This window comes from Jaculus jaculus, chromosome 2, assembly GCF_020740685.1.
Source record: "Jaculus jaculus isolate mJacJac1 chromosome 2, mJacJac1.mat.Y.cur, whole genome shotgun sequence".
NCBI lineage: Eukaryota > Metazoa > Chordata > Mammalia > Rodentia > Dipodidae > Jaculus > Jaculus jaculus.
The window spans coordinates 11,512,131-11,536,202 of record NC_059103.1 but is presented as its reverse complement, the minus strand read 5'-3'; the positions used below and the strand labels follow the sequence as shown (position 1 = coordinate 11,536,202).

The window sequence follows — 24,072 nt, the reverse complement described above, 5'->3', positions numbered from 1 at the left end:
TTGAACTCTTGGGAACCCTCCTACTTCTGCCTCCCAAGTGCTGGGATTAAAGGTGTGCGCCACAATACCCAGCTTAGTTTTCTTTTTTTAGACAGTCTCGCTGTGTAGCTCAGGCTGTCCCCCCAACTCAGCCTCCCAAGTGCTGGGTGCTAGGTGTGCACTACCTCTAGACTGCTCTGTCTGGTAAAATGCTCGAAACCAATTGAGAGCTGGTAGGTACTGCCTAGGAAGTACATCCTAGACGCTGAGCCACCAGCCAGGCCTGGAGAGGCCTAGAAAAACCCTATCTGGGGCTGGAGAGATGGCTTAGCACTTAAGGCACTTCTTGCCTGCGAAGCCTAAGGACTCACGTTCTCCAGGTCCTGTGTAAGGCAGACACACAAAGTGACGCAAGCCCACAGTTTGCACATGCGCATAAAGGGGCGCATATGTCTGGAGTTTGATTGCAGTGGCTGGAGGCCCTCGTGCACCAATCCTCACTCTCACATTAAAAATAAAAGAAAGGAAAAAAAAGAAAGGCAACTCTTATTGGATTGGCCTCAAAAAAAGAAAGAGCTGGGTGTGGTGGTGCACGCCTTTAATCCCAGCACCCCAGAGGCAGAGATGGGAGGATCGCTGTGAGTTTGAGGTCACCCTGAGACTATGTAGTGAATGCCAGGCTAGCTTGGGCTAGAGCAAGACTGTACCTTGAAAAGCCAAAAAAAAAAAAAGAAAAAGCTGGGCGTGGTGGCACAAGCCTTTAAATCCCAGCACTCGGGAGGCAGAGGTCGCCATGAGTTCAAGGCCACCCTGAGACTCCATAGTGAATTCCAGGTCAGCCTGGGATAGAGTGAGACCCTACCTTGAAAAAAAAAAAAAGAAAGAAAGAAAGTAGCATTTGTTTGCAGGAGCAAGGGACCCTGGCACGTGTGTGCATACACACACACACACACACACACACACACACACAAATAAGCAGAACTTTCTTAAAGCTTGAATACCTTTACTGGTTTATTCAGTTCAATCCAGGGTAACTGTTAAGTCCCATGCACAGGACAGGCGTATGTCCCCATGCAGGATCTGTCCAGCATCGTGCATAAATAGTGGGTACAGACAAGTGGCAGCCGGGAGTCCCCTACACAGTGTCCTCCAAAGACACGCTAATCACATTCGGCCCTTGTGGTTTCTAAAGGACAAAAACTTGAGTTTGGATACCTGGCAGTCAGGTGCTTGCTTCATGTCAGGAGGGGCTTGGGGTGTGTGTGTGGGGGGGTGCTGGGCCTGTGAACTGCTCGGATAAAACCGGGGCAAACCCATGCTGGCTCCCGGGGACCCAAGGCAGCCCTAGCCACTGTGAGCACACTGCAGGAAGCGGCCTCTGTGCTCCCAGCCCTGGCACCGCCCAGGTAGTAGTTTATTGTGACCTCCCAAGGAGCTCTGGAGCAGCCCAGCGGGTCCCCGCCTGCCCCCCAGTCCCTACAAGCAGAGTCACATCTGTTCACACACAGACTGTTGCCCCATGCTTATGGAGCTGGAAAGGTTAGAAAGGGACAGCATGGGAACTTCAAAAGCATCTCACCCAACCTGGAAGTGAAAGGAAAGCTGGGCGCACCGTGAGCCAGGCCACCAGATGGCTCCAGGAAATGGGCTGTGGGGGTGTGTCCAACGTGACCTCATTTTTACTTATTCATTTGGTTTCTTCGAGGCAGGGTCTCTAGCATCCTCCTACCTCAGCCTCCCCAGTACTGGGATTAAAGGCCTCCACCGCCACACCTGGCTGGAAACTTGTCTCTAAAGGGCCTAGCTGTTTTGACCCAACCAGGACGCAAGTCCAAGCATCCTAGAGTAATGCTAACATTCTTTAGCAAGGCAAACATTAAAATATTAAATTAGAGGGTCTCTCGGCGGCTTCGGAAGGCGGACCTGCGGTGGGGGAGGGGAGCGGTCCCAGAGAGAAGTCTGCGGGGGAGGTGAAGGACACAGCCTTTGCAAGATGTTCTTTCCAAAGCCCTGCGGGACCTGGCATCCAGGCTCCCTGTAATGTCACAGTTTCCAGGACAGATTCCCCACACAGCCACTCAGCTTCTCAGAGTTGTGTGTTAAGGCTTATGCTCGCAGAAACACGCCTTGGAGGGCCGGGGATGTCGCTCAAGTGGGTACGATGCTCGTCTAGCCTGCGTGAGGCCTTGGGTTCGATCCCAAGCCCTGTCTAAAAGGGGGCACGGTGGGGGAGCACCTGTCGTACCAACTCTGGGGAGGTGGAGGCAGGAAGCTCAGAATCCAGACACAATCTGAACCCTGCGGAGCCAGCAAGCCGTGGTGAGAAAGGGAAGCCCGGTGACCATTTACATACACGACACATGTCCGAACGGCCTTCCCCGGGTTTTGCTGCACAGTGGCTCATGGTGCAGTACAGTAGGGGCTATGCCACAGTGTATAGCAGACAACACAGGCCTGAGTATGCCAGGGGCCCTCTGTGATGGTGCCAAGCCTTTGCATGGCTGTGTAAACATGGAGCTGGGATCTGGGCCAATAACAGTCTTGGTGGGCCCAAAAAGAATGAGGGTTTGCCTTCTCTGCAGTTGCTCAGAAGTCTAGTTAGGAACTCCTGTACTTGGCCAGGACAGGCCACTGCCTACAGGCTAGGCCAATGGCCTCACTAAAACACGAAGCCCTCCCCCGGCCCCCAAGCATGATCTCCTCTCAACACCAAGGGCCACAGGCAACAGAGCTTGGCTGGTGTCTGGGCCCATACCTGCCACCTGCATCGTCGCTGACACAATCTGGGCCAAATGAGGTCGTTGGTGGTGTGGGCTCCAGCATGGCAGGAGAAGAGAACGCGAGCCCCGTGTGCTTCAGAGCACCCCTCAGTTAACCTGACCTTCTGAGACAGGCTCCTTCCGTGATGACAAGCCTTCCACACTGGAAAGTGTCCCGCAGGGCAACTGTGACGTCCGGTCAGCACCTGTCACATCTGCTGAGCCGCTGTGTGCCCCAGGCTCCTGCTCCCGCAAGCCATGGCACCCGGCTCCACACTTGGGGGCACCCCATCCCCTGAGTTCACAACCTGGCCCTGCTGGCCACAGACAGCATCCGGGACTGTGGGATCCCTTGTGGCCTGGGGTACTTGCTGGGACCCCTTTCCAGAACATGATGTCTTCAGCTTGTCCCTGACTCAAGATGGCCCCAGGACACCTGAGCAGCGTTCCTCCCTCTGCCCGGCGGCTGTTAGCAATGCGCGCTCTAGGTTGAGCTGGCATCCACGTTCCAAGAGACCCTCACCCAGGCTGAGACAGGAGTAGAGCTTTGGTCTGGAACTCTCGCGAGAGGGCCTGCCTGGGAAGCCCCGGGCCCCCACGGCCCCCACGCCACGCCGCCTGCAGGTCAAGCTCACCTCGGGGCGGGCCAGGCTCACACCACCTGCAGGCTTCGCTCGTGCCCGTCCAGCTGCACCTTGAGCTTGTGCAGCTCCTCGATCTCGCGGTTGTGACGCTCGGTCTTGTGGCGCACCAACGAGCGGTAGAAGTGGATGGTGAACACCACGAAGATGAGGCCCACGGGCACCATGATGATGGTGGACACCAGCGCCGCCTGCCAGCCCGTGTGGCCGCCCGGGCCCGGCTGGCTCCTGGCATCGACGGGGAGGAACTTGATCCAGCAGAGGAGCACCACCTCGGCCAGGAAGAGCAGGATCCCCAGCACGGTGGAGAAGCCCCAGGCCAGCTCGATGTACGGGTGCATGCGCTCGTGCGGCGACTCGCTGATGGAGTTGAGGTTGTGGATGTTGCTCACGGCCTCCACGTTGGGCAGGATGCACGTGCTGATGAGCAGGGCGAACAGGTGGACGGCCACCAGCACCGTGGTGCAGGCACTGAAGGCGATCAGCAGCGGCTGCGGGTACTGGTACTGGGTCTCCAGCTGCACCTCCACCATGGCCACCTGCGGGCACAGCGGGTGGGCCAGGCTGGGTGGATGGGGCCTGATGGGCGGGGCTTCCCCTCACCATGGCCACCCATGGGCACAGCGCATGGACAGGGCTGCATCCTCCACAGCCACTTGTGGGCACAGTGGGTGGGTAAGTCTGCACCTCACCGTGGCCACCTGTGGGGCATAATAGAATGGACTGGGCAAGAAGGGCAGGGGGTGAGCGGGGTGTGGTGGCGCACGCCTTTAATCCCAGCACTCGGGAGGCAGAGGTAGGAGGATCGCCGTGAGTTCGAGGCCTGAGACTACATAGTGAATTCCAGGTCAGCCTGGGCCAGAGTGAGGCCCTACCTTGAAAAACCAAAAAGAAAAAAAAAAAGGCAGGGTGTCGCCTCACTGGGGCCACCTGCTGGCCAGAAGGAAGGGGCTGGCTGAGTCTAAAGGGCAGGGCCCTTTGGTCACTTGCTTATGGGGTTCACCCATGTTTAGCACCCTTAACCCCCTAGGACTCCCTCCCCGCTATTTTTTTTTTTTTTTTTTGAGGCAGGGTCTCGATCTAGCCCAGGTTGACCTGTCATTCACTCTGTAGTCTCAGACTGGCCATGAGCTCACTGCGATCGTCCAAGCCTCTTCTGCCTCCTGTGTGCTGGAATGAAAGGTGTGCGCCACCACACCCAGTCCCACTATTTTAAATATTGTATACTTTAGGGATGGAGAGATGGCTTAGCGGTTAAGGTGTTTGTCTACGAAGCCTAAGGACCCAGGTTCAACTCCCCAGAACCCACATAAGCCAGATGCACAAGGTGACGCATGTGCACAGGATGGCACATGCACCTGGAGTTTGACTGCAGTGGCTATGGGCCCTGGCATGCCAGTTTTCTCTCTCTGTCTCGCTGTCTGTCTCACAAATAAAATAAGTATTGTACACTTTCAGCCAGTTTGGTGGTGCCCACCTGCAATTCTAGCACATGGGAGGATGAGGCAGGAAGATCTTGTGTTGGAGGTCAGGCAAGGCTATAGAGTAAGGCCTGTCTCAGCCTGCTCCTCCCTCAAATATTGACACTTTTCAGAAGCTAAAGAAGTTATCACTGGGCTGCGTGTGGTGGGGCAAGCCTGTAATCCAAGCTTGAGGGAGGTGGAGACAAGTGGGTCCCTGGCTCTTGTACTGTCAAAAAGCAGGAGTAGTAGGGCTGGAGAGATGGCTTAGCGGTTAAGCGCTTGCCTGTGAAGCCTAAGGACCCCGGTTCAAGGCTCAGTTCCCCAGGTCCCACGTTAGCCACATGCACAAGGGGGCGCACGCGTCTGGAGTTCGTTTGTAGAGGCTGGAAGCCCTGGCGCGCCCATTCTCTCTCTCTCTCCCTCTATCTGTCTTTCTCTCTGTGTCTGTCACTCTCAAATAAATAAATAAATAAAAATTAAAAAAAAAAATCAGTAGTAGTCACCGGGCGTGGTGATGCACGTCTTTCATCCCAGCACTCGGGAGGCACAGGAGGAGGAAGGCTGTGAGTTCCACCTTGAGACGACATTGTGAATTCCAGGTCAGCCTGGGCTAGAACAAGACCCTACCTTGAAAAAAAAAACAAACAAAAAAAGTAGTGGATGGGTCTGGAGAGATGGCTTAGCAGTTAAGGCACCTGCCTAAGGACGCATGTTCGATTCCCCAGGACCCACGTAAGCCAGATACACAAGGTGGTGCATGCATCTGGAGTTCCTTTGCAGTGGCTGGAGGCCTCTTTCTCTCCCTCCTCCCTCTCAAGTAAGTGAATAAAATATTTTTAGAAATAAGCAACGGGCAGCTTTCTTGAGGATGAGACCTGAGGTGGCGCTTCAGTGTCCACACCTATGCGTATGTGAGGGCAAGCACACCTACACATGAACACACGCAAGAAAAAGTAAAAACAAAACCACAGAACCCACAAGAGTCCCGAAGGCCCAGGTTCTCTCAGTGGCAGATGTCTGTGGGCATTCCTCGACCCAGCTGCCTGTATCCTGAGGGGATTTTGCAACACGCCCTTCCAACATTTCTACCACAGTCAGTCAAAATCCAATTCTAAGGGTAATATTGCCCCCCACCACCACTCCTGTGGCTGACCGCAGTGGAGCGTGTGGCTCAGGCCAGCAAGGATTTCTGGAGTCACAAAGGGCCTTCTCCCAGGCACCAAAGGTAAGAAAGCACAGTCACGGGAGGGATAGAACCCAGAAAGAAGGAAGGACAGTTTTCCTATCCACGGTCTTTGCCTCCTAGATCAAACACACCTTTATTTATTTCTTTTTACTTATTTATCAGACAGAGAGAATGGGCACGCCAAGGCCCCTAGCCACTGCCAATGAACTCCAGACAAATGCACCACTTTGAACATCTGGCTTTATGTGAGTCCTGGGGAACTGAATGTGGGTTCTTAGGCTTCGCAGGCAAGCACCTTAACTGTTAAGCCATCTCTCCGGCCCAGCCCAGACATCTTTATTTTCAAAAGTCTACAAGAAAAGGCTGGGAAAATGGCTCAGGGGGGATAAAGTGCTTGCTGCTCAAACCCAAATACCTGAGTTCTGTTTCCAAAAGAAAGAGAAAGGTGGGGTGCGGTGGTGGCCTTCTGGGATCCCAGCACCTGGTGGGATGGGGACAGAGAGAAGCTCCCAAAAGTTTGTAGCAAGCACAGAGAAACCCTGAATGAAGTGGAAGGGCAAACTCGGACCCAAAAGCTGTCCCTGACCACAGCAGGTGGATAACTGCACTCTCTCATACACGCATGAACATGCACACACACACAATAAAAATAAAGGCCTGCTGTGGAGGCACATGCCTTGAATCCCACACACACACAAGAAGGACTGAAAAGCTGAAGGCTGGGAATGTAGCTCTGTCAAATAAATAAATAAATAATATTTTTAAAAATAAAGCTAACATTAAAATAAATAAAGAAAATAATAAAGAAATTAGCCAGGCATGGTGGCATTTCCAGCACTCAGAAGGCTGAGGCAGGAGGAATGCAGAGAGTTTGAGGCTACCCTGAACTGCTTACCTAATACTATGTCTTACAAGAAATGTACAAGAAAGAATTCACAACTTCCTTTAGCAATGCAGAGGTGGGAGGATCACTGTGAGTTCGAGGCCACCCTGAAACTACATGGTGAATTCCAGTTCAGTCTGGGCAAGGGCAAGACCCTACCTTAAAAAAAAAAAAAAAAAGAAAGAAAGAAAAAAGTACTGGGGGCTGGAGGAGGGATGGCTTGGCAGTTAAGTCGTTTGCCTGCAATACAAAAGGACCCAGGTTCGATACCCCAGGACCCATGGTTAGCCAGATGCATAAGGAGGCGCACACATCTGGAGTTCATTTGCAGTGGCTAGAAGCCCTGGCCCATTCTCTCCCTCTCCCTCTTCCTCTCTTTGACCCCCTATCAAATAAATAAATAAAATAAAAAATGAACTGGGTGCAGTGGCTCATGTCTTTAATCCCTGCATCCAGGAGGCTCAGGCAGGAGGACCACCATGAGTTTGAGGACAGCTTGGGCTACAGAGTGAGTTCCAGGTCAGCCTGAGCTAGAATGAGACTTTGCCTAAAACACCTCACACAGCACAAAAGGACTGAAAGGTAAAAGGCTGGAAATGTGGCTCAGTGGTTGAACACCTGCCTAGAATCCCCAGTGAGGGGCTGGGGGCGTGACTCAGTGGTAGAGCTCCTGCCTAGAATCCCCCAGTGAGGGGCTGGGGACTGGCTCAGTGGTAGAGCTCCTGCCTAGAAGCCCCCAGTGAGGGGCTGGGGTGTGGCTCAGTGGTAGAGCTCCTGCCTAGAATCCCCAGTGAGGGGCTGGGGGCGTGGCTCAGTGGCAGAGCTCCTGCCTAGAATCCCCCAGTGAGGAGCTGGGGGTGTGGCTCAGTGGTAGAGCTCCTGCCTAGAATCCCCCAGTGAGGGGCTGGGGGTGTGGCTCAGTGGTAGAGCTCCTGCCTGGAATCCCCCAGTGAGGGGCTGGGGGCGTGGCTCAGTGGTAGAGCTCCTGCCTAGAATCCCCCAGTGAGGGGCTGGGGGTGTGGCTCAGTGGTAGAGCTCCTGCCTGGAATCCCCCAGTGAGGGGCTGGGGTGTGGCTCAGTGGTAGAGGTCTTGCCTAGCACATATAAGGCCGTGGAGTTGGTCCTCAGCACCATGAATAAGTTAAATGAATAAATAACAACAGACAGAAGGCAGGGCTCACAAACCAGCAGCTGTGTTCTGGCTCCAGCACAGGAAAGGCCAGGGCCATGCTTCGCTTGCTGTGTTTATGCAGAGGTTTTATGAGGCGGCCTCAGACCACTGGGTCTCCATGTTAGGGAAGGATGAACGTGAAGAAATGAGCAGAACTTTGGGCGCCAACGCTCGCTGCTGGGCAGAGGAAGGGCTTTGCAGTTCCAGTCAGGGAGATGAGGATCACCGAAGAAATTGTCTGTTCTCCTTAGTCTCCGCCCTTGCCTGATTCAGCCCTGGTATTAGTCATTGCTTTGTCCCAGACGACCCAGTCTTAATAGCAACCTGATTTAATAGCTAATGCTGGTAGACTAATTTAATCAAGGGCTTCACTGCTGTTTCCTCCACCCTCATTCTCCTCCTCTTTCCTTCCTTCCTCTCTCTTTGGGTTTTGCACAGTGTGACTATGTAATCCAGACTACCCTCAAACTCTATTTACTTGGAGAAAGAGAAAGAGAGAGGCAGATAGGCAGAATGGAAACACCAGGGTCTGTAGCCTCAGCAGACAATACTCCAGATGAATGTGCCACTTTGTGCATCTGGCTTACGTGGGTACTGGGGAATCAAACCTGGGTCCTTTGGCTTTGCAGGCAGGTGTCTGAACCACTAAGCCATCTTTCCAGTCCTGGCCTAGGAATCACAATCCTCCCGCCTGAGCCATCTGAGTGCTGAAGAGTACAGGGGTGTATCACCATGTGCAGCCTCCTGTCTGGCTCCCTAGAAATCCTTGTTGGGCTGAGTCTGCACTGCAAGGTGGACTGTGGAAGAACAAGGAAGAAACTTCCAGAAGAGGGCACTGTGCAGCTTTAAAAAAAAATTATTTATTTTAATTATTTATTTAAGAGAGAGAGGGAGAAAGAGGTAGATAGGAAATGGGTGCACCAGAGCCTCTAGCCACTGCAAACAAACTCCAGATTCATGTGCCACCTTGTGTACCTGGCTTACATGGGTACTGGAGAATCGAACCTGGGTCCTTCACAGGCAAGTGCTTTAACCTCTAAGCCATCTCTCCAGCCCCCCTGGGCAGCTTTTGAGATGTGTGCCCCTCAAACTGTGTGAGAGCTGCTGCGCACACTGAGGGCAGAAACATATGAGTGTATGAAGTATGTTTACCACAGCCAGGCTGAGAATGGATGTCTCCTCTCTCTGCACCTCTCCATGATCATAAATGTCAACAATGCCATGGAGCCCCTAGCCCTCTTGTTTGCTCCAGAATCTCCTTGTTTGACAACTTCTTTCACAGAGCTTGTTTTCAAATCTCTATTTGGGGTTTTAAGCATTCCACTTGGGTGAGCATTTTACTGGATGAAACACTCTGAAATTTCCTGAACTTTGAGAAGCCAAATGGTTGTGAGGCCCAAGTCCAAACAGACAGCTGCAGACAAGAAGTCAGTTCCCAAGACCGGAACCATACATAGAAAAGAAACTATCTGTCTTGGTGTGTGGTTAGAATCCCCCAGTGAGGGGCTGGGGGCGTGGCTCAGTGGTAGAGCTCCTGCCTAGAATCCCCCAGTGAGGGGCTGGGGGCGTGGCTCAGTGGTAGAGCTCCTGCCTAGAATCCCCCAGTGAGGGGCTGGGGACGTGGCTCAGTGGTAGAGCTCCTGCCTAGAATCCCCCAGTGAGGGGCTGGGGGCGTGGCTCAGTGGTAGAGCTCCTGCCTAGAATCCCCAGTGAGGGGTGGGGGCGTGGCTCAGTGGTAGAGCTCCTGCCTAGAATCCCCCAGTGAGGGGCTGGGGGCGTGGCTCAGTGGTAGACCTCCTGCCTAGAATCCCCAGTGAGGGGCTGGGGAACTGGCTTGGCAGAAGGCCCTCAGTTCCATCCCCAGCACCACACAGAAAGAAAGCGCAGGGGTCGTGGTGGCGCATGTCTTTAATCCCAGCACTAGGGAGGCAGAAGTAGGAGGATCACCAATGAGTTCGAGCCCACCCTGAGACTACATAGTGAATGCCAGGTCAGCCTGGGCTAGAGTGAGACCCTATCTCAAAAAAATAACAACAGGGCTGGAGAGATGGCTTAGCAGTTAAGCACTTGCCTGTGAAGCCTAAGGACCCCGGTTCAAGGCTCGGTTCCCCAGGTCCCACGTTAGCCAGATGCACAAGGGGGCGCACGTGTCTGGAGTTTGTTTGCAGAGGCTGGAAGCCCTGGCGCGCCCATTCTCTCTCTCTCCCTCTATCTGTCTTTCTCTCTGTGTCTCTCGCTCTCAAATAAAATAAATAAATTAATTAAAAAAATAAATAACAACAAAAAGAGCTTGGGGGGTGGGAAGAAAAATCATTCTCATCATATAAAGTTCTATAAAACTAAACCAGGCTTGCTAATGCATGCCTTTAGTACCAGCAGTCTGGAGGCTGAGATAGGAGGATCACTGTGAGTTCAATATCAGCCTGGAACTGCAGAGTGAGTTCCAGGTCAGTCTGGGCTAGAGTAAGATGCTGCCTTGAAAAAAAAAAAAAAACAATAAAATTCTATAAAATGTCTCACTTTTTCAAAATAAAAAACAAAAATCAGGCTGGAGAGATGGCTCAGCGGTTAAGCGCTTGCCTGTGAAGCCTAAGGACCCCAGTTCAAGGCTCGGTTCCCCAGGACCCACGTTAGCCAGATGCACAAGGGGGCACACGCATCTGGAGTTCGTTTGCAGTGGCTGGAGGCCCTGGCGCACCCTTTCTCTCTGTCTGTCTCTCTCCCTCTCTCTCTGCCTCTTTCTCTCTGTCACTTTCAAATAAATAAATGAGAATAAACAAAATATTTAAAAAAAAAACAAAGCAAACAAGTAAACAAAGACCCACATGCCAGAAAACATGTAATTCTGTACTATAATTCTTTGGTGGCATTTAAGGCAAGCTCCTATGTAATTTAACTTCTAACTTTTTCTCATACATATGCATGAAATACTTCATGCATATTCCTTTAAACCGAGTTTGAGAAAATACTGTCTTTTTTAATTAATTAATTAATTTATTTGACAGAGACGGAGGGAAAGAGAGAAGAGAGAGAGAATGGATGTGTCAGGGCCTCCAGCCACTGCAAACAAAATCCAGATGCATGCGCCTCCTTGTGCATCTGGCTAACGTGGGTCCTGGGGAATCAAACCTAGGTCTTTTGGCTTTGCAGACAAATGCCTCAACCAATAAGCCATTCCACCAGCCATTTTTTTCTCCCCCGAGGTAAAGTTTCACTCTAGCCCAGGCTGACCTGGAATTCACTATGTAGTCTCAGGGTGGCCTCGAACTCACAACGACCCTCCTACCCCTGCCTCCCGAGTGCTGGGATTAAAGGTGTGCGCCACCACGTCCGGCCTTGGTCTTGAATTCCTAACCCTCCCACCTCAACTCCTCTAGCACTGGGATAATAGGTGTGCACCCCCATAGCTGGCACAAATTCTGGGTTTTTCAAGGTTATGAAAATCACAGGAAGAAAATCACATGTGTTCTGGGGATATGGGTAGTGGCAGTAAACTTGCCTAGCATGCTCAAGGGCCCAAGTTCAATCTCCATTGTCTCAAAAAAATGAAAGGAGGGCTGGCGAGGTGACTTAGAGGTTAAGGTGCTTGTCTGCAAGGCCAAAGGACCCAGGTTCCATTCCCCAGTACCCATGTAAAGCCAAATGCACAAGGTTGCACATGCATCTGAAGTTCATTTGTAGCAGCTAGAGGTCCTGGTGTGCCCATTCTCCCTCGATCTGACTCTTTACCCACCTCTATCTCTCTCAAACAAATTAAAAAAAAAAAAAAAAGAAAAAAGAAAAACCCAAAAACAGCAATGCTGGGCATGGTGGCACAGAGGTAGGAGGATCTCTGTGAGGCCACCCGGAGACTACACAGTGAATTCTAGGTCAGCCTGGGCTAAAGTGAGACCCTACCTCGAAAAATCAAGAAACAAAGAAATAAAAGCAGAATCACAGCTGGCTGTGATGGCGCACGTGAAATTGCTGAAGAGGTGAAGGCAGGAGGCTCAGGAGGCCAGCCTGAGCTACACAGTTTCCTACTTGATTTCTGATGCCTGCTACGCTACACCTCCCAAACGCTACATCACACACACACATACACACACGCATCCCCCAAAAAAGATATCATAAACATTGTCCTCCTAGTTTTTTTTGTTGTTTAACTTTTTGTTTTGTTTTGTTTTTGTTTTTCGAGGTAGGGTCTCACTCTGGCTCAGGCTGACCTGGAATTCACTATGTAGTCTCAGGGTGGCCTCGAACTCTCGGTGATCCTCCTACCTCTGCCTCCCGAGTGCTGGGATTAAAGGCGTGCGCCACCACGCCCAGCTTTGTTGTTTAACTTTTTAATCCCTTGTTTTTTTAAAGATTTATTAGGGACAGAGAGGGAGAGGGAGAATGGGCACGCCAGCACCTTCATCCACTGCCAACAAACTCCAGATGCTTGTGCCACTATGTGCATCTGGCTTACATGGGATCTAGAGAATTAAAACTGGGTCCTTAGGCTTTGCAGACATGTGCCTTAACCGCTAAGCAATCTCTCCAGCCCTTTTAAACTCTTTTTATATTTATTTTTTTAAGATTTATTTTTATTTAGTTAGTTATGAGAGACAGAGAGGGAGGGAGACAGAGAGAATGAGAATGGGCCCGCCAGGGATTCCAGCCACTGCAAACGACCTCCAGACGCAAGTGCCACCATGTGCATATGGCTTACATGGGACATGGAGAATTGAACCTGGGTCCTTAGGCTTTGTAGGCATGCTTAACTGTTTAACTGCTAAGCCATCTCTCTAGCCCTTAAATTTACTTTTAAGACAGAAAGAGAGAGAGAGAGAGAGAGAGAGAGAATGAGCATGCTAGGACCTTCTAGCCACTGCAAACGAATTCCAGATGCTTGCACCACTTTGTGCATCTGGCTTACGTGGGACCTGGAGAGTTGAACTTAGGTCTTTAGGCTTCACAGGCAAGTGCCTTAACCGCTAAGCCATCTCTCTAGCCCCCCTCCTAGTTTTTCTGTGGCCTCCGACCCAGCTTGTGTGGTCTGGCCCTCTGTCGTCAGGAAGGGCTCATTTTCCCAGTGGCGGCCCCCCCTGTGGCTCACTCAGTCTTCCTGCTGGCCACAGTGCCCACTCAGTTGGCTTTCTGTTTACAGGACACCGCCAGTTTGATAACCAAACTGGGCTGGAGGCTGAAGGAAAATGACTATCTCCTCATTATCCTTTCCCAATCAGTGGGTCCTCAGCACATGGCAATGGGGGCGAGTCTAGACATCCTCCCTGCTCCCCTTACCCCCACTCCCTGGGACCACTCTCCAAGGGCCGCGACATGGGGACTTTGGAGTCAGCAGCAGATACAGCTGACACTTGTGCCGACATGACTCAGAAGGAAAGCGGTGGCTTTGAGTCAGGCCCAAACCACTGCCACGCTGTCAGCGGCAAGAGGCCACGCTTGACCAGAATTGCATCCGTAAATGACTAGCCCCACTCAGTCTACACATGGATCTCTCAGGGTCCTAAGCCTGTGCGTGGTACCTGAGATGGGGTAGACATAGCAAGCCTCTGTCTCAGAAAAAAAGGAGGGGCTGGAGAGATGGCTCAGAGGTTAAGCACTTGCCTGTAGAGCCTAACCACCCAGGTTCAATTCCCCAGTACCCAAGTAAATCCAGATGCACACAGTGGCACATGTATCTGGGGTTTGTTTGCAGTGCTAGAGGCCCTGGCATGCCCATCCTCTCTCTGTCTTCTCTCTCTCATCGTTCTGCTTATAAATAAATATTTAAACACACACACACAACACACAAAACACAAAATGGTGCCTTTCCCAGGAAACCTTGTCTACAGAAGTTACTTTGGGTTTTTGAGACAGGGTCTTGCTGGCCATGAACCTATGATCCTATTGCCTCCTCCTCCTTTTTTTAAAAATATATTTTATTTACTTATTTATTTGAGAGAGAGAAAGAGGGAGAGAGAGAGAATGGGCATGCCAGGGCCTCCAGCTGCTGTAAACGAACTCCAGATGCATACATCCCTTGTGCATCTGGCTTACGTGGGTCCTGGGGAATCGAACCTGGGTCCTTTGGCTTTGCAGGCAAATGCCTTAACCACTAGGCCATCTCTCCAGACCTGCCTCCTTCTTCTGAGTGTCTGAGAGGGACAGCTTTCCTCTAAGAAGCACTCAAGATCTCTGTTAACATGGGCTAGGGAGATTACATGAGAACCTGAGTTCAATCTCCAGAAACCACATAAAAATGCCAGGTGTTGCTGGGCGTGGTGGCGCACACCTCTAATCCCAGCACTCGGAAGGCAGAGGTAGGAGGATCACTGTGAGTTCAAGGCCACCCTGAGACTACGTAGTAAATTCTAGGTCAGTCTGGGCTAGAGCGAGACCCTACCTCGAAAAAAAAATGCTGGTGTGGCGGTATAAGCCGTTAATTCCTGCACTCAGGAGGCCAAGGCAGGAGAACTGCTATGAGTTCAAGGACAGCCTGTGACTATAAATTGAGATTCAGGTCAGCCTGGGCTACAGTGAGACCCTACCTGGAGTGAAAAAATAAATAAAATAAAGGTAGATGGCACTCCTGAGGAGTGACACCTGAGGATGTTCTCTCGCTTCCAAACACATGGGCAACTGCACTTACACATGCTCCTGTATACCTGAACACACATGCACGCATGCATGCGCCCACACATACACACACAAAATCTGTCTGTAAAGCCACGTGCCGGACTGTACCAGTCTTGCGTTTCTGCACACCACTCACCATGGCGAAGCCAGAAAGGAGGGCTGAGGTCCGGCTAGAGGCCTTCAGCTTGGCCCTGCTCAGGTAAAGCTTCCTCCAGGACAGGGCCTGCACTGAATGGTGGTTGGAGGTGACCAGTTCCAAGTAACTGCGGCGCACCCAGTCGCGGTAATCCATGCCCTTGTGGCCGGGCTCAGGGCAGGCGGGGGCGGAGGGGTCCATAGGCACGCTGAGCTCGGCGCTCATGGTGGGAGCCGGGCTGGGAAAGGAAGAGACATATTAACGTCTACAGCCATAGCGGAAGCTAAGAAGGTTAGACCTGGTTAGTACTTGGATGGGAGACACACCCAGGCAGTTCCCATGGGGGAAACAAATCAAGAGTCTTTTTTTTTTATTAACATTTTCCATGATTATAAAAAAGAAATCCCATGGTAATACCCTCCCTCCCCCCCACTTTCCCCTTTGAAATTCCATTCTCCATCATATTACCTCCCCATCTCAAAAAAATCAAGATTCTAAGCCACAGGGTCCATTGTGGAAGAGGTGGCAGAAAGAATGTAAGAGCCAAAGGAAGAAAAGGACTCCTTACAATGTGCTCCTCCAGACACAAAATGGCTTGGATGTCCATGGCCTCACAGTGCCTGACACTACCTACACAAGACCATCATAAGAGGAGGAAAAGATCATGACATCAAAATAAAAGAGAGACTGGGGCTGGAGAGATGGCTTAGTGGTTAAGCGCTTCCCTGTGAAGCCTAAGGACCCCGGTTCGAGGCTCAGTTCCCCAGGTCCCACGTTAGCCAGATGCACAAGGGGGCGCACGCGTCTGGAGTTCGTTTGCAGAGGCTGGAAGCCCTGGCGCGCCCATTCTCTCTCTCCCTCTGTCTTTCTTTCTGTGTCTGTTGCTCTCAAATAAATAAATAAAAAATTAAAAAAAAAAATAAAAGAGAGACTGAGAGGGGGAGGGGATATGATGGAGAGTGGCATTTCAAAGGAGAAAGTGGGGGGGAGGGAGGGCATTACCATGGGATATTGTTTACAATCATGGAAGCTGTTAATTAAAAAAAATAAATTAATTAATAAAACAAAACAACACCAAGATTCTAAGCCATTGTTTTTCCTTTATTTATTTATTTTGGTTTTTCAAATTCACTACAGTCTCATAGTGCCGTTGAACTCACAGTGATCCTCCTATCTCAGCCTTTTGAATGCGGGGATTAAAAGTATGCCCCGCCACATCCGGTACCATTTTTTTTTTAACTTTTATTTATTTATTTGACAAAGAAATGGCGGGGGGCATGGGCGCGCTAGGGCCTCCAGCCACTGCAAATGAACTCCAGACGCATGTGCCCCCCGTGCATCCGGCTAACGTGGGTCCTATGGACTTGAACTTGTGTCCTTTGGCTTTGCAGGCAATCACCTTAATCGCTAAGCCATCCCTCCAGCACCCTCCTTTTTTTTTTTTTTTTTTTTTTGGTGTTGAGGACTGAACCCAGGCCCTTTCACTTGCTAGGCAAGCGCTCATCCACTGAGCTAAATCCTCAATCCCCTAGAGCCTGCTTTTTACAGCTCATGAATAGCCATGAGGTCTAAAGCTAGCTGGGCTGTGGGCTTCGGTCTCCGAGGCAGTCTCCAAGCCAGAACGTGAGGAGCACCGGCGCATGCGCATGAATAGGCACCAGCATCACCTAGCGGCTCCTGTGGAGCCCATCTGGGAAAGTGGAATCCAAAGGTTGTCTGAGGATACTCACTGGATCCTCGGACTGACATCATTGAAGGATAGTAAACGGAAGGCCTAGGGAGTTGGGGGGCGGGTGTGGCTCAGTGGTAGAGTGTTTGCCAGGCACCATAAGGCCCTGGGCTCCATCTCCAGAAAGAAAATCAGTAACTACAGGCTGGCATCGTGGTGCACACTTTAACTATCTATCTATCTATCTATCTATCTATCTATCTATCTATCTATCTATCTATCTATTTTGTTTTGTTTTTTGAGGTAGGGTCTCCCTCTAGCCTAGGCTGACCTGGAATTCGCTACGGAGTCTCAGGGTGGCCTCGAACTCACGGCGATCCTCCTACCTCTGCCTCCCAAGTGCTGGGATTAAAGGCGTGTGCCACCGCACCCGGCTAAAAATATTTTTAAAGTTACTTTAGTTTTATTTATTTATATTAGGGAGAGAAAAAGGTAAAGAGAGAGGGAGAATAAGGGCCCGCCAAGGCCTCTAGCCACTGCTAACATACTCCAGAACCATGTGCCATTTGGCTTACGTGGGTTCTGGGGAATCGAACCTTAGGCTTCACAGGCAAGTGTCTTAACCAGTAAACTGTCTCTCTAGCCTGTGGTGCATGCTTTTAATCCCAGCACTCCGGAAGCATAGGTAGGAGGATCGCTGTGAGTTCAAGGCGACCCTGAGACTACATAATGAATTCCAGGTCAGCCTGGGCTAGAGGGAGACCCCCACCTCGAAAAACGAAACAAACTAAGAAAATTGACTAGGACCTGTTACAAAGTATGCCACAAGATTTTAAACACAACAAACCAGCTGACCTTCATCTTCATAAAGGAATTCCCCACCTGCACAATTCTCTCTTGATACAGGGCATTGAATAGCCAGGGCCTCCCCATTGAAGCATTCTAGCTCTGAGCCACGTCCCAGCCCCTCACTGGGGGATTCTAGGCAGGAGCTCCACCACTGAGCCACGCCCCCAGCCCCTCACTGGGGGATTCTAGGCAGGAGGTCTACCACTGAGCCACGCCCCAGCCCCTCACTGGGGGATTCTAGGCAGGAGGTCTACCACTGAGCCACGCCCCCAGCCCCTCACTGGGGGATTCTAGGCAGGAGCTCCACCACTGAGCCACACCCCCAGCCCCTCACTGGGGGATTCTAGGCAGGAGCTCCACCACTGAGCCAGGCCCCCAGCCCCTCACTGGGGGATTCTAGGCAGGAGGTCTACCACTGAGCCACGCCCCCAGCCCCTCACTGGGGGATTCTAGGCAGGAGCTCTATCACTGAGCCATGCCCCAGCCCCTCACTGGGGTATTCTAGGCAGGAGCTCTGCCACTGATCCAGGTCCCCGACCCTCACTGGGGGATTCTAGGCAGGAGCTCTACCACTGAGCCACGCCCCCAGCCCCTCACTGGGGGATTCTAGGCAGGAGCTCTACCACTGAGCCACTGGCCAGACCCTCATTGGGTTATTTTTCAAAAAATATTTTTTCTGGGCTGGAGAGATGGTTCACTGGTTAAAGGCGCTTGCTTGCAAAGTCTGCCAGCATGGGGTCAATTCCCTAGTACCCACATAAAGCCATTTGCCCAAAGTGGTGCATGCATCTGGAGTTTGTTTGCAGTAGCAAGGGGCCCTGGTATGCCCGTGCTCTCCAACCTCCTCTCTCTCTGCTTTCAAATAAATAAATAAAAATATTTAAAACATTTTATTTTTTTTACTTATTTGCACATGAGTGTGTGTATGTTCTCCAGTGCTTGTGCCACTTCCTGCATCTGGCTTTACGTGGGCACTGGGAAATTAAACCCAGGCTGGCGGCCTTTCAGCTCTGATCCTAGGCTACTGAGCTCTGTTCTCAGCGGTCTTCCTCCTCCCCTGCCCCAGGTAGGGTCTCACTAGCCCAGGCTGACCTGGAACTCAACTGTGTAGCCCTAGACTGGCCTTGAACTCACAGTGATCCTCCTATCTCAGCTGAGAGTAAAGGTGTGCTCCACCCTACCTTCCTCATTGCCTTTTTTTTTTTTGAGGTAGCCCAGACTGACCTAGAATTCACTATGTAGTCACAGGCTGACCTCAAACTCACAGTGATATCCCTACCTCTGTCTCCCAGGTGCTGAGATTAAAAGCGTGCACCACCATGCCCGGCTTTAAAAAAAAAAAAAATCACTTAGAGCTGGGCGTGGTGGCGCATGCACGCCTTTAATCCCAGCACTCGGGAGGCAGAGGTAGGAGGATCGCCATGAGTTCAAGGCCACCCTGAGACTATATAGTGAATTCCAGGTCAGCCTGGGCTAGAATGAGACCCTACCTTGAAACATAAAAAAGTTGGAAGCCAGAGTGGCCACAGAGGGCATTCAAGGTCAGCCTGGGATGTGTAGAGATCCTGTAACAGGAGGGGAGGGATGCCAAGAGAGGGAGAAAGGGAGGAAGGAAGGGGGAGGAAGAAAACTGAGGGAGAGGAGGAGGAGGAGAGAAGAAGACGAACAGACTAAATACAACTGACAGGAACAGGCTTTAAGAAATAATAGAAATGGCCTGGATATCCATGACCTCACTGTGCCTGACACCACCTACACAAGACCTTCATAAGAAGAGGGAAAGATGATGACATCAAAATAAAAGAGACTGGTTGAGAGGGGGAGGGGATATGATGGAGAGTGGAGTTTCAAAGGGGAAAGTGAGGGGAGGGAGGGAATTACCATGGGATATTGTTTATAATCATGGAAGTTGTTAATAAAAAAAAAAAGTAATAGAAACAGGGCTTGGTGGCACACAACTTTAATGCCAGAACTCAGGAGGCAGAGAGGTAGGAGGATCACCATGAGTTTGAGGCCACTTTGAGACTACATCGTGAATTCCAGCTCAGCCTGACCTAGAATGAGACCATACCTCGAAAAACCAAACCCCCCCAAAAAAAGAAAAAAGTAAAACAAAAAACAACAAACAAAAGTAAAGTAACAGAAGGACCCTGGTTTGATTCTCCAGGACCTATATAAGCCAGATAAGCCAGATGTATAAGGAGGCATATGCATCTGGAGTTTTCAGTGGCTGGAGGCCCGGGTGGGCCCATTCTTTCTCTCTCTCTTCAACTCTTTCTCTTGCTCAAATAAATAAATTAACATATATATATATATGTATATATATATATACATATATATATACATATATATATATATATTTTTTTTTTCTTTTAAAGAATAGAAACCGAAGACCCCTGCAGTCACCCCTGCTAGACATGGGTTTGACATGACGTGGATGGATGTCGGAAAGATTGATCTACTAAGACTCGTGATCTAACAGCAGATCCTTCTTAATTCTAGTAGCAGTCTGGCAGCCTGGTCTCCTGTGCCCTCAGTGGTGGCCTGTGCAGCTACAATCCAGGTGGAACCCAGCTCTAATTAATCTCCAAGGCAAGCTTCAAGGGCACAGGCACCTTGCAGCTCACTTGGCATCAGATAAGAACTCCATGTTCAGACCCACCAGGCCCCACGGAGAGTCTACTTAAGGCTATTAGAAACACATCAGGGTGTCCAGATGTGGTGGATTAAGCCTGTAGTCGCAGCCTCTGAGTGTTCGAGAGGCAGGAAGAGGAGAGGTCCAGGACAGCCTGAATCACAGAGAAAAGGAATTGTGGGGGAGGTGATGAAGTGGAGAAGGTAGCGAGACAGACAGAGATGGGGGGAGGGACAGAAAGACAAAAAGAGACACAGAGATACAGGGAGGGAGGGAGGGAGAGAGAGAGAGATGAAGAGAAGGGAGGGAAGGAAGGAAAAAGAAATAGATAGCAGAGGGAGGGACCGACAGACAGCAATGGAGGCGGGAGGGACAGAGACAAACAGGAAGGGTAGGAGAGGGAAAGGGAGAGAGAGAAAGAGAAAGAAAAGACAGGGAAGAGGAATATAGAGAAGGAGGGAAGAGGCACCGGCCTGTGCCTCCTGAGAGCTGGGGTGACAGGCACGTGTCACCATAGTCAGCTTCCAGGTCATCTGTGGGAATACCAACGTGTTCATTTGCATCCCATCTCCAGCACCTCTTGTGGCCAATCACCTGTCATTGGTATGTCCCTTTCCTTGGGATGAAATTCAGAGAAGTGCTGCTCATTAACCACTTGGCTGTTGAGCTCCAAATCTCTGAGTGGGTCATAATTTGAAGTGTAGTTTTCTTTTCTTTTCTTTCTTTTTTTTTTTTTTTTTTTTTGGTTTTTCAAGGTAGGGTCTCACTTTAGCTCAAGCTGACCTGGAATTCTCTATGTAGGTAGTCTCAGGGTGGCCTTCAACTCACAATGATCCTACCTCTGCTTCTCCAGGGCTGGGATTAAAGGCGTGCACCCAACTGGAATGTAGTTTTCTTTTTCCCCATACAGGACAGAACTGAGCTGGAGGTCTCATGGAGATAATGCACAAAGGAGAACGACCTTTGCTCTATACACCTCATGACTGATCAATACCCTGGGTTCTTCAACGGGTCTAAGGGATACTGAGGATGTAGCTTAGTTGGTAGAGTGCTCACCTACAATTCCCCAGTGAGAGGCTGGGGGTGTGGCTCAGTGGTAGAGCTCCTGCCTAGAATCCCCCAGTGAGGGGCTGGGGGTGTGGCTCAGTGGTAGAGCTCCTGCCTAGAATCCCCCAGTGAGGGGCTGGGGGTGTGGCCCAGTGGTAGAGCTCCTGCCTAGAACCCCCAAGGGAGGGGCTGGGGGCTTGGCTCAGTGGTAGAGCTCCTGCCTAGAATCCCCCAGGAAGGGGCTGGGTATCAAACTCAGGTTGTTAGACTCTGCAGACAAGTGCCTTAACTGCTGAGCCATTTCTCCAGCCCCCGACTTTAGTTTCACTTATTGGGGGAAGAAAGAGACTAAATGACCTCCTGACACTGCAAAGGAACTCCAGAAGTGTGTGCCAAAGGGTTTATCTGGCTTTATGTGAGTACTGGGGGAACAGAACCTAAGTCATCAGATTTTGTAAGCAAGTGTCTTTAACCATCTCTTCAGCCCCACGTACGGGAGTTTTACATAGTTGCTGGGGATCCAAACTCAGGTCTTTATGCTTGTGTGGAAGCACTTTATCCTCTGGGCCATTTCTCCCTGCTCCCTCCCCTCCCCTTTTTTTGGGTGGGGGTTCCAAGGTAGGGTCTCACTCAGGCCCAGGCTGACCTGGAATTTACTATGTATTCTCAGGGTGGCCTCGAACTCACAGCGATCCTCCTTCCTCGGTCTCCTGAGTGCTGGGATTAAAGGCGTGTGCCACCACACCTGGCTCTCCCTTCCTTTTTTTTTTTTTATATATATATTTATTTATTTATCTGAGAGCGACAGACACAGAGAGAAAGACAGATAGAGGGAGAGAGAGAGAATGGGCGCGCCAGGGCTTCCAGCCTCTGCAAATGAACTCCAGACGCGTGCACCCCCTTGTGCCTGTAAATCCAAAGGACCATGGTTCAATTCCCCAGGACCCACATAAGCCAGATGCACAAGGTGGCACATGCATCTGGAGTTCATTTGCAGTGGCTGGAAGTCCTGGTGTGTCCATTCTTTCTCTCTTTCCTGAATATATATATATATACATACATACATACATACATATATCTCTCTCAAATTTTATATATATATATATATATATATATAATTTGAGAGAGATAGGGCATGCCAGGATCTCTAGCTTCTACCAGGGCACTCCAGACACACGGAGCTAGCTTTAGGTGAGTAACTGGGGAATCGAACCTCGGTCTTTAGGCTTTGCAGACAAATGCCTTAACCGCTGAGCCATCTCTCCATGCCCCTGGTTTTGTTTTGTTATGAGACAGGGCCTTGCTGTGTATTTCAGGTTCTGGAACTCAGGATTCCCCTGCCTCAGCCTCCTAAATACTGTGATCACAAGCATGCGCTAACAGACCCCGCCTCCATTCCATCCTTCTCCCCTTACTGTGTCCATCTGGTGCTGGCCTGTGCCCCAGGGGGAGGAGCAGAGGCTGGGCCCCACTCCAGTCTCTCAGGCACTGGATGGGGTGAGACAAGATGGAGCCACATGTCTGTCAGGCACGCCGGGCTCCAAGGATGCCACGCCGTGCAGAGGGAACCTTTGTGGATTTTTAAAATTCAAATTAAGAAGTAGTCAGAGAGAAAAATCTTGCAGTTAGAAACACAGTAACTCTCTGTGTAACTAGCCATTCTCTTTGTCAGAGCTTGTTTGAAGAGGTTGCAGGGGACAAGTTTCTGGAGTCTGCCTGTTTGGACTTCCTCTAACATCTGGGCCACGGGAAATGTCTCTTGTCACACAGCAGCGCGTGGGTGGAGGGGGGAGGCGGCATCCACCTGCATCTCGGTCCCTGCCCTAGGGAAGTCCCCGCAGCTGCAGGACCCCGATGGCCGGGCGTCGAGCATCGCCAACTTCTGAATCCTCGGGGCTCCGCACTCCGCCCGGGAGCTCCAGGGATGTGGTGGTGGTGGTGGGGGGGGGGTCGTCGGGTCACGCTCCATCCCCAGCCTGCCCAGGAAGCAGCTGGGCTTCCTCCCAGTCGAAGAACCCCCGGTCCAGTTCTCCACCCTTCCTAGCTGCGCGGGGATCTCCCCAACCCATCCGCACACCCACACCGCGTCCAGATCCCGCTCAGACCCCCGCGATCACGCCGAGCACTCACCCGGGCCGCCCTGCCCGCGGCGTCTGGCTCCGGCTCGGGGCTCTCGGGAGGCAGCTGCGCCGGGGCCGGGTGGCCGTGTGGCCCGGTGGCCCAGCGGCCGCGCCGGGGCGCACAGCACCTCCCCGTCCCTCCTTCCGCCCGGCCCGCGGGGTACCACCCTCCCGACCCCGCCTCCGCCCCGCAGCCGCTGCCTAGACAACCGCGCGCCGCCGTCACGTGACCGGCCCGTAAAGGGAGGGGGTGCCGCGGCCACGTGACCTGCAGAGTCGGGCGGGGGAGAGCGCGGCACCCCCACTTCAGGGGGTCATCGCCCCCGCGGAGCCTGAATCTGAGTGCAGGAGCGCGCACGCGGGTGGTCCGGGGTTGGGGGGGAGATGCCGGGCCTCGGTCCTGGGCGGAGGGGAGAGAGAAGTGGGGAGCAGGGTCGGGAGGGGTAAGGCCACCCCGGGTCTGCAGGGGCGCCGGGTCCCTCGGGTGGCTCCGGACCGCGGGGCGACCAAGCCCCCTGACCCTGGCCGGTGAAGCCGCGGCTCTACCACCGAGATCGTCGTTGCGGGAAGTGCACAGGTCTAATTCGGAGAAGCCAGCCCGGGTACCTAAGCAGCCCCGTGGGTGCCACACGGTCCCTCCGGGTCCTTCCCACGTGCCCGCCGGGCTGCCGAGTGCCCTACATAGGATTTTTCCATCTGTCACAACAGCGCCGGACCGTGACACATTTATTCAAACGAAAGAAAAATTCCACTCCTGTCATCCCAAGTTTCCTGACAATTGGGGGGTAAGAGACATTGCTGAACTCAAGAGTCGCTGGACCAAATTGAGAGAGCCGGAAGGTCCTGCGGCCTTGTCACTAAGCCGGTTCCCCCTTCCCGGTACTGACCCACCTGGCAGGTGGGGCCCTACGTAAATACCAGTGTCTGAAAA

General features: G+C 51.7%; 1 protein-coding gene across 1 annotated transcript; it reads right to left on the bottom strand.

Moving 5' to 3' along the window:
- Positions 1-977: 977 nt before the first annotated feature.
- Positions 978-23,273, bottom strand: Orai2 (ORAI calcium release-activated calcium modulator 2). Its single transcript, XM_045144050.1, has 3 exons — positions 23,152-23,273; positions 14,822-15,059; positions 978-3,918 (listed from the first exon to the last, which is right to left on the bottom strand). Exons 2-3 carry the CDS (start codon positions 15,044-15,046, stop codon positions 3,391-3,393), a joined length of 753 nt encoding a protein of 250 aa, XP_044999985.1. The 5' UTR covers positions 15,047-15,059; positions 23,152-23,273; the 3' UTR covers positions 978-3,390.
- Positions 23,274-24,072: the final 799 nt, after the last annotated feature.